Source organism: Rhinatrema bivittatum, chromosome 6 (assembly GCF_901001135.1).
Source record: "Rhinatrema bivittatum chromosome 6, aRhiBiv1.1, whole genome shotgun sequence".
NCBI classification, from domain to species: Eukaryota; Metazoa; Chordata; class Amphibia; order Gymnophiona; family Rhinatrematidae; genus Rhinatrema; species Rhinatrema bivittatum.
Window position 1 is genome coordinate 38,615,452 of NC_042620.1, and position 19,421 is coordinate 38,634,872.

The 19,421-nt window shown below is 48.5% G+C and overlaps 1 protein-coding gene across 1 annotated transcript in view; it reads left to right on the top strand.

Moving 5' to 3' along the window:
- CEP70 (centrosomal protein 70) overlaps positions 1–19,421 on the top strand; it is a 188,570-nt gene that overhangs the window by 133,134 nt on the left and 36,015 nt on the right. The window contains exons 13-14 of the mRNA XM_029605309.1: positions 9,753–9,851; positions 9,965–10,123. Of these exons, the coding sequence (XP_029461169.1) occupies positions 9,753–9,851; positions 9,965–10,123 (258 nt within the window). The remainder of the gene's footprint in view (positions 1–9,752; positions 9,852–9,964; positions 10,124–19,421) is intronic.

Below are 19,421 nucleotides of genomic sequence, written 5' to 3' on the forward strand. Positions count from 1 at the left end.
TTAGTCGTAGATTTGAAGGCTTGTTGAGTTAGTCTTAATTCTTTTTTTGTGATTAACATTATTCCACCCCCTCTTTTTTTTGGTCTGGGGATAGAGAAGATGTCATATTGTTGTATTGGTAGTTGGTTAATTATGGCTGTATCTGTGTTTTTCAGCCATGTTTCGGTAATGGCACATATGTCCGGTTGAGAGTCTAGTAGATGGTCGTTGAGCAAGTGAGATTTTTTTGAGAGCGACTGCGAGTTTAGAAGGCTTAAGGTTATTAAGGATAGACCTAGGAATTGTGTTATTGGGGAGATCATGATTGGAATCAGAGATCTCTTTGAGCGTAGATTGAGTAACGGTGTGTTAGCTCTGATGGGGATTGAGCGAGGGATAATCGGAATGGAGAAGGTTTGTAGCATGTTAATGTCTTTTTTTGGATGCAAGTTGATGATGGATGCTGGAGTGGCTAGATGCTGGAGTAACTGGATGAATGCTGGATGCTGGAGTGACTGGATGGATGCTGGAGAGACTGGATGCTGGAGTGACTGGATGAATGCTGGAGAGACCTGTTCAATAGATCCCTTGAAACGGGAGTGGTGCCGAGTGATTGGAGAAGAGCGGTGGTGGTCCCGCTTCACAAGAGTGGGAACAGGGAGGAGGCTGGCAACTACAGACCGGTTAGCCTCACTTCGGTGGTGGGAAAAGTAATGGAGTCACTGCTGAAAGAGAGAATAGTGAACTATCTACAGTCCGGAGAATTGATGGACCAGAGGCAACATGGATTCACCAGGGGAAGATCCTGTCAAACAAATCTGATTGACTTTTTTGACTGGGTAACCAAGGAATTGGATCAAGGAAGAGCGCTCGATATCATATACTTGGATTTCAGCAAAGCTTTTGATACGGTTCCGCACAGGAGACTGGTGAATAAAACGAGAAGCTTAGGAGTGAGTGCCGAGGTGGTGACCTGGATTGCAAATTGGTTGACGGACAGAAGACAATGTGTGATGGTAAATGGAACCTTCTCTGAAGAGAGAGCGGTTTTAAGTGGTGTACCGCAAGGATCAGTGTTGGGACCGGTCCTGTTCAATATCTTTGTGAGCGACATTGCGGACGGGATAGAAGGTAAGGTTTGTCTTTTTGCGGATGACACTAAGATCTGCAACAGAGTGGACACGCCGGAAGGAGTGGAGAGAATGAGACGGGATCTAAGGAAACTGGAAGAGTGGTCGAAGATATGGCAGCTGAGATTCAATGCCAAGAAGTGCAAAGTCATGCATATGGGGAGTGGAAATCCGAATGAACTGTATTCGATGTGGGGGGAAAGGCTGATGTGCACAGAGCAGGAGAGGGACCTTGGGGTGATAGTGTCTAATGATATGAAGTCTGCGAAACAATGCGACAAGGCGATAGCAAAAGCCAGAAGAATGCTGGGCTGCATAGAGAGAGGAATATCGAGTAAGAAAAGGGAAGTGATTATTCCCTTGTCCTTGGTGAGGCCTCACCTGGAGTACTGTGTTCAGTTCTGGAGACCGTATCTACAAAAAGACAAAGACAAGATGGAAGCGGTACAGAGAAGGGCGACCAGGAAGGTGGAGGATCTTCATCGGATGACGTACGAGGAGAGATTGAAGAATCTAAATATGTACACCCTGGAGGAAAGGAGGAGCAGAGGAGATATGATACAGACTTTCAGATACTTGAAAGGTTTTAATGATCCAAAGGCAACGACAAACCTTTACCATAAGAAAAAAATTAGCAGAACCAGGGGTCACGATTTGAAGCTCCAGGGAGGAAGATTCAGAACCAATGTCAGGAAGTATTTCTTCACGGAGAGGGTGGTGGATGCCTGGAATGCCCTTCCGGAGGAAGTGGTGAAGACCAGAACTGTGAAGGACTTCAAAGGGGCGTGGGATAAACACTGTGGATCCATAAAGTCAAGAGGCCGCCAATGAAGAGTGGGTGACTCGCCAGAATGATGGCTACTGCCTGGACACAATACCCTTATTCAATAAACATACACATGGTTACTGTGACTCCAACATCACTCTAAGCTTCAACAGCAAGAGGAAATGTGGAAAAAAGGATTTGCACTCACAAAGCCGGGAGTAGCTGGCTTGTTACGGCGGTTACTACCCCAAACCAAATGTGCCTGATACTTCACTTTCGATGCACATCCAGCATAGCTCTCTGCTCCAACGGCAGGGGAGAAGAAAAACTGATATTTCACACATATCCAGCATAGCTCTCTGCTTCAACGGCAGGGGAAAAGAAAAACTGATACTTCACGCATACCCAGCATAGCTTCAACGGCAGGGGAGAAGAAAAAAGGATTTACACTCACAAAGCGGGGAGTAGCTGGCTTGTTACGGCGGTTACTACCCCAAACCAAATGTGCCTGATACTTCACTTTCGATGCACATCCAGCATAGCTCTCTGCTCCAATGGCAGGGGAGAAGAAAAACTGATACTTCACGCATATCCAGCATAGCTCTCTGCTTCAACGGCAGGGGAAAAGAAAAACTGATACTTCACGCATACCCAGCATAGCTTCAACGGCAGGGGAGAAGAAAAAAGGATTCACACTCACAAAGCGGGGAGGAGCTGGCTTGTTACGGCGGTTACTACCCCAAACCAAATGTGCCTGATACTTCACTTTCGATGCATATCCAGCATAGCTCTCTGCTTCAACGGCAGGGGAGAAGAAAAAACTGATACTTCACGCATATCCAGCATAGCTCTCTGCTTCAACGGCAGGGGAGAAGAAAAACAACCAATAAGGGCTGTATAACATAGTCTGGGTTAAAACAAATAAGCATGGGTGTAGCTTGCTTATTGCGGCGGTTACTACCCCTACTACCCCCTAACTAATCAAGCTAGATATTTCACTTGGATGCAGCTCCATCACTGCTCTCTACATTAATGGTGGGGGAGGAAGGGAAATAGAACCAAGAGCTAAAAGAAACAGATAAGTATGAGAGAAAAAATGTGTGAAGCTTGCTGGGCAGACTGGATGGGCCGTTTGGTCTTCTTCTGCCGTCATTTCTATGTTTCTATGTTTCTATGTTTCTATGAGACTGGATGCTGGAGTGACTGGATAGACACTGGATGCTGGAGTGACTGGATGAATGCTGGAGAGACTGGATGCTGGAGTAACTGGATGAATGCTGGATGCTGGAGTAACTGGATGCTGGAGTGACTGGATGAATGCTGGATGCTGGAGAGACTGGATGCTGGAGTGACTGGATGATTGCTGGAGAGACTGGATGCTGGAGTGACTGGATGAATGCTGGAGAGACTGGATGCTGGAGCGACTGGATGAATGCTGGAGAGACTGGATGCTGGAGTGACTGGATGAATGCTGGATGCTGGAGAGACTGGATGCTGGAGTAACTGGGTGCTGGAGTGACTGGATGAATGCTGGATGCTGGAGTAACTGGGTGCTGGAGTAACTGGATGCTGGAGTGACTGGATGAATGCTGGGTGCTGGAGTAACTGAGTGCTGGAGTAACTGGATGGATGCTGGAGTAACTGGATGCTGGAGTGACTGGATGAATGCTGGATGCTGGAGTAACTGGATGCTGGAGTGACTGGATGAATGCTGGAAGCTGGAGTAACTGGATGCTGGAGTGACTGGATGAATGCTGGATGCTGGAGTGACTGGATGAATGCTGGATGCTGGAGTAACTGGATGCTGGAGTAACTGGATGCTGGAGTGACTGGATGAATGCTGGATGCTGGAGTAACTGGATGACTGCTGGAGTGGCTGGGTAAAGGATAGAAGCTGGAATGGGTTGGCGCTTATAAGGAGTGGGTGGGGTAGTTGATGGAAAGTAGCGACGGTTGCTTCTAAGGCCCCTTAGTTGCGAGATTCCAGGGGCCGACGCCGACTGCGCAGGGAGGCCGACCTGGGCTGAGGGATGGCGGCGCAGGTGGGGTATAATGGAGTATAATGGCTGCCGCTTCGAGAATCGTGGTTCTGGTGCTGTTCAGGTGCTCACGAAGGGGCACACAAAGGGGCAGGCCCCTTTGTAGTGCTCCTTCGGCGCGCGACGCTTAGCAGGGTGTGGAATTTAAAGCCCAGCCGGGCTGGAGCTGGTTGGCTGGCTTCTATTTGAGGGCAGGCCTTGTCGCGTTTCGCGGGTTTGTTTCCTCTTTATCGCCGCGTTTCCTTCTGTGGCTTTGGGCCTCGGCGCACGCGGCTGGCGTTGGGGTCCCCCGGGTGGGGAGGCCGTGTACTGACCTGACTTCATCAGCATTGAGTGATACAGAGGCATTATTTATTTATTTTATTTATTGATTGATTTTTATATAACGACATTCGTCGGAACATCATGCCGGTTTACATTGTAACAAAAATAACAAGAGAGTGAAATACAATAAACAGGGATGGGGAAGGGGGAGCAGCAATGAAAGAGGAGAGAGGACAGCAGTAGGAAGGATAGGGAAAGAGAGAAATTTGATAGGAACATTTGAAGAAAATAAATTAACAATGGACACTATGTACAGGTGGGCTGGTAGGTACCAGACCGGTGATGGCAGTGACGAGGGGGGGGGGGGGGGGAAATGGTAGGGTAGGCTTAAAGGAGGGTGAGGGGAAACTTATAACAGAATTTAGGCGTCATTGCTTAGGGGGGAGAAACACTATTTTGGAGTCTTTGCTTGGGGTGAAGAATGGGGGAGAGAAAGAGAGGCAGAAAGGAGGAGAGGGGAAAGGGTGGGCTGTGGGGTTAGAGTGCAAGCTAAGTTTGGTCAGCGTCTGGGTAAGCTAATGTAAAGAGCCAGGTTTTGAGCCCTTTTCTAAATTTAGACAGGTTAGGTTCTAGACGGAGGGCCGTGGGCAGGGTGTTCCATAGGGAAGGGCCGGCAATAGAGAAAGCCCTTTCTCTGGTTGAGGTGTGGTGAGCAGTTATTAGGGTACCAGCAAGGTTGGATCTGGAGGGGCGGGCAGATGATCGGAAAAGAGGTGCATTCTCGAACCAAGTGTGATTTTGATTGTACAATAAATTGTGGAGGATGGTGAGTGTTTTGTATTTTATGCGTGAGGTTATGGGTAACCAGTGGAGGTCTTTTAGGCTAGGGGTAATGTGATCCGATTTACGTGCGTTTGTTAGGATCTGGCCATGGCATTCTGTAAAAGTTGGAGGGGTTTGATAGTAGAGAGAGGGAGGCCCAGCAATAAAGAATTGCAATAGTCCAGTTTAGTTATAATAGTTGCCTGTAGGACTGTGCGGAGGTCTTGGGTATATAGAAGGGGTTTAAGTTTCTTTAGGATGTGCAATTTGAAGAAGCCTGTTTTTATGGTATTGTGGATGTGAGATTTGAAATTTCAATGTTGGTCAAGATAGACGCCGAGATCTCTCACATTGCAGGCGAATGTTTCAGGTGGAGGGTTGGTGTTGCTTAAGGCAGGGAGCGAGCGAGCTGGGGGATTGGTGATTGTGAGGAGCTCCGTTTTTGTTACGTACTTTTGTTCGCGTACCAGGCGCGAACAAAAAGTACGCTGGATTTTATAAGATACGCGCGTATCTTATAAAATCCGGGGTTGGCGCGCGCAAGGCGGTGCACATTTATGCACCCCTGTGCGTGCCGAGCCCAGCGCGAGCTACCTGTTCCCTCCAAGGCCGCTCCGAAATCGAGCGGCCTTAGAGGGAACTTTTCTTCCGCCTCCCCTCCCCTTCCCCTCCCTTCCCCTACCTAACCCACTCCCCCCCACCTTTGTTGGCAGATTTACGCCTGCCGGAAGCAGGTGTAAAACTGCGCGCGCCAGCAGGATGCTGGCACGCCATCACCCAACCTGGGGGCTGGTCCGGAGGCCTCGGCCCCGGGCACGCCCCCGGACACGCCCCCCCCCCGCCCCTTTTACGAAGCCCCGGGACTTGCGCGCGCGCCGGCGGCCTATGCAAAATAGGTGTGCCGGCTCGCGAGTGCCCTGCGCGCGTAAATCCGGCCCTATGTGTTGCATCCGTCGGTCACAGACGGCTGCGACCGCTCTGCCTCACCTCTCTTCTACCTTTCTCCTCCTCCATGGGAAAGTTGGTTGCCTCCGGTGCCGAGTGCTGAGACCCTCTGCGTCTCCAACACAGCATGGGCGTCCCAGTCCGCCATGCTTCTTCCTGTGGTCTCCTAAGGCATGTGCGAGCACGTTACCTACACTTATCAATACTTCATGGTGGGAACCTCGGGGGCGTCCCCACCACATGATGTCAGTACCTCCGGGTATTTAAGCCTCTGATCAACTCCAATTCAATGAGTTAGCAAGGACTTCGGTTCTGCTACTCTGACCGCTTCTAAGCTGCTCGCTTGGATTCCTCACTATCCTCCGGGGTATCTCGCTTCTGCAGAAGCTCTAGGCACCCGCTCCTCAGGGGCCTCTCGCTTCTATCTACCTTCGGGGCTCTGCTACTTAACTTAAGACAACCGCTCCTCGGGGGTCTTATCTTCTCTCTCAACAGGATTCCTCCGCACTCCTAGGTACTCGCTCCTCGAGGGCCTTGCCAGCTCAGGTTATCCTGCACCACGGACCTCGGGTCCCTTTCTTTACCCTGCTACCAAGGAGGAAATCTGCACTGCTTCCTCTGTGAGTACCTCTACGCTCCAGCTCTCCATTTCCACCCTTCAGGTTTGGCTTATTCCGTTCTGTGGAACACTACCAACCTTTGCTACATCCGGGTGAGACCATCTACATCCGAGACTGTCCGAGCTTATTGGAATATCGCTGGACTGCAGTGCTACCTACTTCTTGAGCAAGTATCATCTACCTACAGCAGTATAATAAAAGCTTTCTATCATCAGTGTCTGCTTTCTGAGTCTAGCCTATTGCTGTGGTTCCCCACGGGGCCCCTCCCTGTGGGAGAAGTCATCGTCACTTCGACCAAGAGTCCACATTATGCCACAAACACAACACTATGACTGTAAGTAATTTGTGTTATTTCTATTAGTTTCAACCATTTTTCCTGGCACTGAAGTTAGGCTCACCGGTCTGTAGTTTCCTGGATCACACCTGGAAACAGTTTTTAAAAACTGGCGTTATATTGACCACCCTCCAATCTTCAAGTTTTGTAGCTGATTTTAATGATATTTTATAGATTACTAATAGTAGATCTGCAATTTCGTTTTTCAGTTCTTTCGCAATCTGAGATGTATACCATCTGGTTCAGGTGATTTTCTACTTTTTAGTTTGCCAGTTTGCCCTATTACATCTTCCAGGTTCAGTGAGATTTGTTTCAGTTCCTCTAAATCATCATCTTTAAATATCAATTCAGACATGGGTGTCTGCCTTACATCTTTCTTAGTATAGTAAAGAATTCATTTAACTTCTCTGAATGGCCTTCTCCTTCCTTAGTACCTCTTTCACTCTTTGATCATATAATGAAAGAGTAGAGAGAATGAAAAGCAATCTAAGAAAACTTGAGGTGTGGTCAAAGCTTTGATGGATAGGATTTAGTGCCAAAAGGTACAGAGTCATGCGTTTGGGATGCAGAAATCCAAGGGAGCTGTATGTGATGAGGGGTGAAAGTCTGATGTGCACAGACTGGGAGAGAGACCTCAGGGTGATAGTGTCTGACAATGTGAAGGCAGTGAAGCAATGTGACAAGGTGGTGGTGAAGGCCAAAGGGAATCTAGGCTGCATAGAGAGAGGCATAACCTCTATACAGGCTTTGGTGAGGCCTCATCTGGAGTACTGTGTACAGTTCTGGAGACCATATCTCAGGACCTAAATATATATATACACTGAAGGAGAGGGAGAGACAGAGATAATATGATACTGACTTTTAAATACCTGAAAGGTATTAATGCACAGGAACCAAACCTTTTTCGATGGAAAGAAAATTGTAGAACAAGGTGTCAGGACAAATATCAAGAAGTTGAGTCAGGACAAATATCAGGAAGCATTTCTTCACAGATAGGGTGGTGGATGCATGGAATACCTTTCTAGAAGAGGTAGTGAGGATAAGAATGGTAATGGAATTCAAAAGGGCATGGGATAAATGCAGACTATTCCTAGTGGCTAATGATGGAGGTGAAGAAAATGGTAACCTGCCAGGAGCAGCAATAGCCATAAGAATTAAAAAAAAAAAAAAAGATTGCTGGGCCAATTGGATGGCCCTCTTGGGTCTTTTTTCTTTTGTCATTTACTATGTTACCTCTAGCCTTCTTTTCCCTCCCCTCCCTTTACTGAGCTGAAATGAGGTATGCAGGCAGCCTACACCTAGTTGATTCTATACTCGTTAAATCCAGCATAATTGTGCTGTTTCTTGACTGACCTGATAACTCTGAAAAGCTAGTCACAGTTGTATTAGATTAATCCATTAAAAGGGGGATTGCAGCCTGTTTGTTGACTCTTAATTTTGTTTAATCTGTTACATTGATTAATGGTTTGGTCATATGACACTTGTGTGAATTATGGGATATAAAAAGGGTAGATTCTAATTTCTGCCCTGGAGAAAAGTATGCCAGTGAAAAACTCACAAGGGAGTAATTTTTCCCTGCCATCAGCCTTGCTCCTTAATCCTGTTTTCTGAGTAAATTATTGGGTTGGCTTCCTGGCATGGGTGCTTTGTTGTCCTTTTATCCCCAAAGCAGTATTCTGCTTTTAGGCTTCAATTTTTAAACAATGTTCTGTGCCTAAATTCAGGAAGATTTTCAATCATATCTAGGGTTCTAAATTTACAGCTGAAAATTCAACCAAATTTAGGTGCCTAAAATTTAGGACCTGCATGTAGTTCATTTGCCTAGATTTAGGTTCTTACCCCTAGAGTAATCAAAATGAGTTATTAACACATTGCTAACGCCCATGTTAAGAAAAAGGGTGGAGTTTAAGGAAATTTTAGAATTACCGCACCATGCGGTAACTTACCGCTTTGCATCAGTAGTATCACGTGATTTTTTTTCACATCTTCCGCTGGGGGGGAGGGGAGAGAGAGAGAGAGACTATCTACAAGGCCCTCATAGTGAAGTATTTATATCTCTCTAGAAGGGCCATCTAATAGGTCGAGGTGAGGTGCTGGTGGTGGTTTAGGGGCCAGTTTCGCATGTAGAGTGAGACGTATGAACAGCACAGTAACCTTGGTGAAGATTTGACATCATTTGGAGTGAGGAAAGTCTCCCAAAGATGAAATTTTGTACTATGTTCTCTCACCCTAGCCTGATGGACTCAAGCTAAGGTGAGAGAACATGCGTTATTGTGTGCGTTAACATCATAACGCGTTTTGATGAATGACCCTATTAGTTAGGTGCCTAGTGCTGAAAATCAGTGCTAAGCACTTAACATTTTTTTCTCACCCTAATTCATTCCCCTGTAACCATCCATCTTTTATGGTTCTAATTGAAGTTCTTAGTAAAACTAGGCCCCCAAATTAGGCACTTAGCCCTAGTTGGTTTTTAAAGGGTTCAGTTTAAGTGCTTAATTCTCAGTCACTTAAACTCTTTGAAAATTGACTCATTAGTAAAATTATAAATTCTACAAACAAAATAGTAAGTTAATGCTACCTCTTGTTAATAATATATTTAAAAGCCCTTATACAAGGGATTAATGTACTAACCAAAAAATAGCCAGATATTCTGCTTTCTCCTTGGATGATATATGCTGCAAATGACAATATACAGAATACAATAGCTAAATAAGTTAGCTCCCTCAGACTACTGTAGAAAATTGCATGACTTGCTGCACTACTAGTGGGATTAACTGTTAGCCTCAACTCACATTAAGGTATTCTTCATCTATTTTTACCAGGCATTTACTTTTTAAATTCATTTCTCTGCAGAATGTTTGTAAAGAGCTAGATATTCAGGATTTAAATGATCTGGTCAGCGTTGCATCCAAGAGGACTAAACAAGCTGAAGTCTCTTCAAACCTTGACAAGGTAACTGTTGATTGTGATGTTAGGATAATGTACTGAAACAGATGTTATTGTTTAAATTGCCAAGTGCTTTCCTTACACCCTGACAAGTCACACTTTTCTGCTTGGGTTAAAAGATGCTGACAAACATAAACTCCATTGTAAGTGGTCCAGGAGCTCCTCAGTTATTGTATAGAAAGAAATCAGATTGGAATAAAGACAACAGTCAAGGACCTGGATTTGAGCACCTTCTTCCTACAATTATGATGTGGGCAGACCAGCTAAGATCATTGAAGGTAATGGTAAAATAGTAAATACATTATCCCCAAAATTTCACATTGACAAACTCGCAGCACAAGTATAGTCTTTAAGGTAGCAATTTTCAATCAATTTTACATGGGTAACTAAGCAGTTACCTAGATAAAACCATTTGATGAAAGTAGCTCTTCCCTTAAACTACACTTTTAACTGCACTACAAAGGAGTGAGGCATGGACAGGGCCAGCAAAGCATAGGGATTTCATTTTGCAAATTTGCTTGCAGGCTTCCGGGTACAAAATACTTAGGGGTGTGCTAACACATCCATTTACAAATGTGTCATCTAATTTGTCTTCACAAATGTTACTGTATGGCAGACTTGGGTTCCTTTTGAGATGCAGTACCTTTTCCTTTGGTTGCTACAGAAGCAGTGATCACAGTCTCCAGCAGAGAGGGAGTCCCAACTATTGCTCAACAGTGACATCTAGTTGCAGACTTAAGAATACACAAGTAACACGTTCTGGAGAGAAATGCAGTCTCTTTCTTACTTCTGCTATGGCTGGGCTACATGGTAGGGGGGAGGGACTAGAAATAGAGAAAAATCCCTTAGCTGGGGCTGGTTCCATTTGAGCAGGAGGAAGCTGCAAAACAAAGACAAAGTGACTTATACATTATGGGGTGGATTTTAAAAGGCCTGCGCACGCAAGTCCCGGGGCTTTGGAAAAGGGGCGTGTCGGGGGCATGTCGGGGGCGTTCCCGAAACAACGCGGCGTTTGGGGGCGGGCCCAGGGGCGTGGCGCCGGCCCAGGGGCATGGTCGAGGCCTCCGGACCAGCCCCCGGGACCGGAACACGGAGCGGGGCTGCCGGCCGGCGTGCGCAAAGTTACGCCTCCGAAATCGGAGCGGCCTCGGAGGGAACAGGCAGCGCACGCTGGGCTCAGCGCGCACAGGTTGCACAATTGTGCACCCCCTTGCGCGCGCCGACCCCGGATTTTATAAGATACGCGCGGCTACGAGCGTATCTTATAAAATCCAGCATACTTTTGTTCGCTGGTGCGCAAACAAAAGTACGCGATCGCGTATTTTTTTAAGATCTACCCCTATGTGGGTAATTTTATAACAGCCTGTGTAGGGCTGAAGTCTGCTTGTAGAAATTACATTTGGATTTCAGCCCTAATTTTCAAAGTGTAAGTCTGCTTTGAAAATTAGCATGTGCCCGCTTAACCCTGCAAGGCATAGATGCACATATTTACGTCACATTAGAAGTAGGCATATATGTGTACACATACATTTGTGCCTACTTTTGAAAATCAAAAATGCATGTATATAGTTTCCCTGCCCTAACTCCATCCCCAAGTACACCTAAAAGTACACATGAAATCACTTCCATGCATACAGTTCCCCGGAGGATTTTCAAAAAGCCAATTTACATGTGTAAATGGTTTTGAAAACTACTCCTTATCAGTTTTGATATTCTTGAGAAACCTTAGGGGAGCTGTTTAATAAACAGCTAGTTTGGCAAGTCTTGTACATGACAACATCGCAGGCTGTTGTCTGGTTCTACAATGTTTTTATGTTTTAATTTGTTTGTTTTCATAATACTCATATGTTCATTTTTTTTTATTTATGCATGTGAATATTTTGTAATCTGAGCAATGTATTGGAGATAGTGGAATATAAAAATCCTACCTAATAAACGAAGGTTGACCGACGTGCCGCAAATGTCCAGTAGAGAGCAGCTCTACTGTGCATGTGCGGGCAAGGACATCGGTCTCAGAAAAAAAAAACCCAACATGGCGGCGTCGAGTGGCGGCGGCATCGGGTGGCAGCAGCGGCGGGTGGCAGCGGCGGCGTCGGGTTGTGGTGGTGGCAGCGTCGGCCAGTAGCGAGGGAGGAGAGAGAGAGGGAGGGGACTGAGTGGGAGGGAGGGACTGAGTGAGAGGGAGGGACTGAGTGGGAGGGAGGGACTGAGGGTGGGGGAGGGAGGGAGGGACTGAGTGAGAGGGAGGGGGAGGGACTGAGTGAGAGGGAGGGAGGAGTGGGTGAGTGTGTGGGAGGGAGGTAGGGAGGTAGGGGGTGGGGAAGAGTGAGGGGAGAGGGAGAATGAGGGAGAGGTGAGAGACAGGGATGTGAGTAAGTGGAAGGGGAAGAGTGAGGGGAGAGGGAGAATGAGGGAGAGGTGAGAGACAGGGATGTGAGTAAGTGGAAGGGTAAGAAGTTGTGGAGCAGAGAAAAAGGGAGTGGAGGAGGGCTGAGGGAGAGGGGATGGGATTGAGAGAGGGTGGGGAGTGACTGAGGGAAGGGGAGAGAGGTGGGAGTGATTGAGGGAAGGGGAGGGAGGTGAGAGTGAGGGAAGGAGGCAGTGGAGACAGAGGGTGAGTAAGACTGGGTGGAGGGAAGGGGAGGAGTGGAACGAGGGGAAGGGGGGAGTGAGGGAGAAAAAGTGTAGAAGGGTGCTGTGTTAAATGTAATGTAGCCCGTTTTAACGGGCTTAACGGCTTGTGTATACATAAACAGTCAATGTGGACCTGTCAAATCCAGTGTAAGAGAGGTAATTTTGTGACCTTTTCTGAATATGGCTATTCCTAGGGAACCGTTTGAAAAATTTTCAGAAATTAACTTTGTTGTAAAGGGGCAATTTTTGTATATTCTGTATAGTTGCAAAGAAAGTATGTACTTTTATCTAATACTTTGTTGGAAATTTTTAAAGAGAGAGGCTACTCTAGTACTTTCTCTTTGGAAATACGTTAGTGTAATGTGCCTGTGCTTATAAGTGCCCACATACTTTGCATCTGTTATTTTTATGGATTGCTGAGGGAAGGATAAAATAGTGCACATATTTCTTTGAGGACAAGCAGTTCACATATCATACATCTTGATGATGACATTCTGATAACACTGAGCCGGACATTCTCTTCTAGAGCTTTCAAGGTGATTTTTCAGTTCACTGGACAACCATAGCAGTTCACAACACACCCGCAGCATTTCTGTCTTGTTTCCATCAGATGAATTTTTTGTCACAAGGCAAGACATGTGGAAAAACATCTACATAGAAAAGACGGCAGATGAAGACCAAATGGCCCATCCAGTCTGCCCAGCAAGCTTTCAAAGTTATTTTTCTTATACTTATCTGTTACTTTGACCGCTGAGTTCAGGGCCCTTATGGATAACTTTTTTGGCTCTAATTTCCTTCCATCCCTGCCATTGATGTAGAGAGCAGTGCTGGAGCTGCATAAAAGTGAAGTATCAAGCCTAATTGATTAGGGGTAGTAACCGCCGCAATAAGCAAGCTACTCCCACGCTTGTTTACCCAGCCTGTGCAATTTAGTCCTTGTTGGTAGTTGTCTGAATGTAAATCCTCTTATCTGCATTCACCCCTGCCGTTAAAGCAGTGAGCTGCGCTATATGGGGTAGATTTTCAAACCGCGCGATTTGGCGTACTTTTGCTGGCGCATCAGGCGCCAGCAAAAGTACGCGGGATTTTAGTAGATACGCGCGTATCCGCTAAAATCCTGGATCGGTGCACGCAAGGCTATCGATTCTGTATAGCCGGCGCGCGCCGAGCCGCGCAGCCTACCCCCGTTCCCTCCGAGGCCGCTCCGTTGCTAAGCGCCCGTTGATAGGCGCCCGTTGATAGGCGCCCGTTGATAAGCGCCCGCTGATAGGCGCACGTCCTTAGGTGCACGTTCATAGGCACCAGTGGATAGGCGCACATTCATAGGCGCACGTTGATAGGCGCACGTTCATAGGCGAACGTTGATAGGCGCCAGTGGATAGGCGCACGTTGATAAGCGCACGTGGACAGGCGCACGTGGATAAGCGCATATTGGTAGGCACACATCTTTCGCGCATATTACAAAGCGCAGACTCCAGCTGAGTTAACAGACGAGATGGAGCATATGAGAGCCCATGCGTCAGCGGAGCCGGCACCTCCAGAATCAGGCATAAGCCTCTGCTCTGCATGCAACCTCAGAGCCACACAGAGCGAGGAAGCAGACTTCCTATGTGCCCAATGTGAAGAGGCCCTGGGAGTTCCAGGCCAGGGCTGGTCGCAGCCCAGTGTACTTGCCGGTTCTTCAGGGAACACCCTGGACCTAGCAGGCAGCAGTGAGCAGCCAGGGAACCCGAGAGACCTGGTGCCCCTAAGGCCAGATCCTGCTTCGCTCTCCTGGGTGGAATTATTCAAGGGGATTCATGCCTTTGTCACAATGCAGGCTGCTCCCCGAACGGGTCCATACGTACTGGATGACCCGGCCCCTGGACCCTCAAGGCCTAGGTACAGCCACTCGCCGCCCGGAACCCCCACTTATGGGGATTCAGATTGCCCTGAGGAAGACGACGAACCCCCCGAGGAGGGAGAACTTCCCCCGGGGATTGAACCATATCGGACCATGAGGCGCTTCTTTCTGAAAGAGGATCTCCCAGGCCTGATCGCTCAATGCCTGTCGGAACTGGCTCTCCCGGGCCATGACACCCCAGGGGAACCTCGAATGAACCCCCTGTTAGAGGGCCTGCGCCAAACGACTCACCATTTTCCCCTCCTACAAGCAGCACAACAGCTAATCGATCTGGAATGGAATGCGCCGGAGGCCTCATTCAAAGGGGGTCGGGCCTTGGCTGGCATGTACCCCTTAGACCCGGCAACCAAGGAGCTGCTGGCGTGCCCCCAGGTAGACACCATAGTTAGCGCAATTGTGAAGCGCACCACCATTCCGGTGGAAGGGGGGACGGCCCTCAAGGATACACATGACCGGCGCATGGACGCCATCCTGAAACAAGCCTTTGAGGTGGGAGCCATGTCCCTACGAATTGCGACCTGCTGCACCGTGGTGACGCGTTCCTGTTTATCACAGGCTAGGAACAACACCCCAGGAGAAAAGATGGAATCAGCTCTCTCGTTCCTTACTGACGCAGCCTCCGACCTAGTCCGTACGGCAGCCAAGGGAGTGTCATCCTCAGTGGCAGCCAGGAGACAGCTCTGGCTACGTAATTGGTCGGCCGACTCCTCCTCCAAGACACGTCTCACGAGAATGCCCTTTAAGGGATCCCTCCTGTTTGGCAGCGACCTCGAGAAACTGGCCAATAAATGGGGCGCCTCTCCATTGCCCCGTCTACCAGAAGACAGGTCAAGGAGGAGCCAGCGCCCTTTTCCTAGACCATCCAGAGGTAGAAACTCTCAGCGCTTCAACCCTTACAGGACTCACTACCAAGCACCTCGTCCGCAGGCCAGGAACCAGTCCTTTCGGACTAAGCACAACAAGAGGGGAACCAGCCCGGGTTCGGGTCCCGGCCGTACCCCGCAATGACAATCAGCCGACCCATCCGGGGGTAGCAGTCATAGGGGGCAGGCTAACCCTCTTCTACCGCAGGTGGGTCGAGATCACCTCGGACCAGTGGGTCCTCGACATCATCCGAGAAGGGTATTACCTGGACTTCCTTCGGCTCCCGCCGGACAAGTTTGTGGAATCTCCTTGTTCACCCCTCAAGAGGACGGCACTAGAAGTTACCTTGCGGAGGCTCCTGTCCCTAAAAGCCATAATCCCAGTGCCTGCAGAGGAGATAAATTCTGGGCATTATTCTATTTATTTCATAGTGCCCAAGAAGGGAGGGCACTTCCAGGCCCGTCCTGGACCTCAAGTCAGTCAACAGACACCTACGGGTCCCCAGCTTTCGCATGGAAACTTTGCGGTCTGTCAAAAATTCAGTACAGCCAGGGGAGTTTCTCACATCCCTAGATCTGTCGGAAGCCTACTTGCATATCCCAATCCATCGGGATCACCAGCACTACTTACGCTTCAAAGTCCTGAACCAACACTTCTAGTTCCGAGCTTTACCCTTCAGGTTAGCCACCGCGCCGCGGATCTTTACCAAGGTCATAGTAGTAGTGGTGGCGGCACTCAGGAAGGAAGGAATTCTCGTCCATCCCTATATGGACGATTGGCTGATCAGGGCAAAGTCACTGGAGGAGAGCCACGGGCAACCAACAGAGTGATATCTCCTCTGGAAAGCCTAGGCTGGGTAGTCAACACAAACAAGAGTTCCCTACAGCCTTCCCAGTCGCTGGAATACCTAGGAGTGCAATTCGACACCCAGGAAGACAAGGTCAGCCTGACCTCCAAGAGGAGATCCAAACTCCGGAATCGTCTGCAGGCCCTGCTGAGCGCCATCCGGCCCACTGCTTGGGATTACCTACAGGTCCTCGGCCTCATGGCATCCACGCTGGAGGTGGTACCATGGGCGCGGGCTCATATGAGACCAATACAACGCGCCCTCCTATCTCGGTGGAGCCCACGATTACAGAACTACACCGTACACCTATCTCTACCAGCCAGAGTGCAGAATCGGCTACGGTGGTGGTTGCAGCCCGGCCACATGAGCCGGGGGTCAAGAATGTCCTCCCCAACCTGGACCCTGCTCACTACATATGCCAGCCTGAACGGATGGGGAGCACACTGCGAAGAACTCACCGCCCAAGGGTGGTGGAGCAGAGAAGAGTCGGGGTGGAACATCAACCGACTAGAGGCAAGGGCAGTCAGGCTAGCATGCCTGCGATTTGCCCACAGACTTCAAAACAGAGCGGTCAGAGTGATGTCGGACAACGCCACCACAGTGGCATACATCAACCGACAGGGCGGAACCAGAAGCCGACAGGTATCCCTAGAAATAACTCCCCTGATGACTTGGGCGGAAGCAAATCTCCAGGACATCTCCGCCGTCCACATCGCCGGGAAGGACAACACCACGGCAGACTTCCTCAGCAGAGAAAGCCTAAACCCAGGGGAATGGCAGCTGTCGCCCACAGCTTTCCAGATAATTGTGGATCAGTGGGGGACGCCGGGCATGGACCTACTAGCGGACAGGTCCAATGCTCAAGTACCCAGATATTTCAGCCGCAGGCGGGATCCTCTATCCCAGGGGATCGATGCCCTGGTACAGCCATGGCCTCAGGGGATCCTGCTATATGCCTTTCCTCCATTGCCCCCTGCTGGGCGCCATAATACACAAGATTCAGCGGCACAGAGGCCTAGTTCTTCTAGTGGCCCCGGACTGGCCAAGAAGACCCTGGTACGCAGACATGAGAAGACTACTGGCAGGGAATCCACTACCCCTGCCTCCACACAGGGACCTGCTGCGGCAAGGTACCATCCTCCACGAGGATCCAGCTCAATTCTCTCTTACGGTTTGGCCATTGAGAGGGCTAGACTGGAGAAAAGAGGATACTCGGAGCCGGTAATAGATACACTCCTCCGAGCACGCAAGTCCTCCACATCACTAACATATATAAGGATCTGGAGAGTTTTTGAAGCCTGGTGCGACACTCACAGCACCAATCCACATGCCACTAAGATCCCTATCATTTTGGATTTCCTACAAGATGGACTTCAGAAGGGTCTATCCCTCAACTCCATCAAGGTTCAGGTAGCAGCGCTGTCTTGCTACGGTCCCAGGAGGGGACGGCAACACCATTGCCACACACCCAGACGTCTCACGTTTCCTGAAAGGAGTCAAACACATTCGCCCGCCACTGAAGTGGCCAGTGCCCCTGTGGAACCTCAACCTAGTGTTGGAATTTCTAGCGGGATCCGCCTTCAGGCCCCTTCGAGGCCTGTCTCTCCGGTTGTTAACCTTGAAGATGGTGTTCTTGCTGGCTGTGTGTTCCGCACGCCACATCTCAGAGCTACAAGCACTGTCCTGCCATGATCCGTTTCTCAGAATCACTCCAGAGGCTATCCATCTTCGCACGGTCCCTTCCTTCTTACCCAAAGTAGTCTCACACTTTCACCTCAACCAAACCATATCCTTGCCATCCACGGACGGTTTGAAGAAGTCGGAAGAAGGTCGAATACTGCGCCATCTCGACATCGGCAGGTTGCTGTCCAGATACTTGGAAATGTCAGAAGCAGTACGAAAGACGGACCACCTGTTCGTCCTGCACAGCGGGAAGAAGCAAGGGGAAGCGGCCTCACGGGCAACCATCGCCCGCTGGATCAAAGAATTTATCAAGGCGGCCTACGTAGAGGCAGGAAAACCACTGCCTCTACAGGTCAAGGCTCATTCTACCAGAGCGCAAGCGGCCTCCTGGGCAGAAACTAGGATGCTGTCGCTGGCAGAGATATGTAAAGCTGCAACATGGTCCTCCCTCCATACCTTCGCCAGATTCTACCGTCTGGACGTCCAGGCCAGGGAGGACACAGCATTTGCGAGGGCAATCCTAAACGAACCTCGGGTAGCCTCCCGCCCAGTCAGGGAGTAGCTTTTGTACATCCCACTTGTTTTGAGTCCATCTGCTACACGCTAGGAAATGTAGAGATTACTTACCTGATAATCTTGTTTTCCTTAGTGTATGTAGATGGACTCAGCATCCTGCCCGGCTGCCGGCATACATGGGGATTCACCGACTCACGGTAAGCCATGTTTCCTTATAATAGGGCATCCACCCTGCCGGGTGTCGACGCCTTCCGGTTGAGTACACTGGCGGTCTCCAGCTACTATCAATCGGTCAGGGTAATCCTGTTCATTTATTCGATTGGTCAGTTACACATATATCCATAAAGCTTTTGCAAGGAAGATTACTGAATTGCTGCACTTCCTGCGGGGGTATATGTACCCGTGCTGACGTCAGATCCGTCTCCAACTGCTAGCACGAGCACACTATACCAACTTGTTTTGAGTCCATCTGCATACACTAAGGAAAACGAGATTATCAGGTAAGTAATCTCTACATTACTTACCTAATAATTTTGTTTTCCTTGTGTAGACAGATGGACTCAGCTTCCCACCCTCGGCTGCCGAATGAGTGTGTCAATATTCTGCCTGTGGGGCTCCGGGTCCCAAGGGCTTACTGGTAAATGTTCATCCAGTCCTTAGATTGGGGTATCTAAATTCTTACATGAGTTCAGTGTTTATTATTGGTTGAGTACAGTTATGGTTGCCTATTTTTAATCAAGTATTTTGCTGGTCTTTCCACAGTTGTTTTTAAAGAGAATACTGGCAGGCTGGAGTTACTGCAGGAGTATATATACTGTGACATCAGCTTGCTCCGTCTCTATCTGCTGGCAGGGGAGCATAACCCACTGGTCCTGAATCCATCTGTCTACACTAAGGAAAATGAAATTATCAGGTAAGTAACTTCTCCATTTGTTTTTATGCGTTATTTTCTGTTTAATTTTGGGTTTTTATTTGATTGTATATTGTTTTATCTTTTGTCTTGTTTTGTTTATTTTGGTGTTTTTAATATGTATGTATGTTATCTGCTGAGATATAAGGATCAGTGGAATACAAGTATTTTAAAGAAATAAATGAATCAGAATCTGCTTTTTCCAAGAGAGTACTCAGA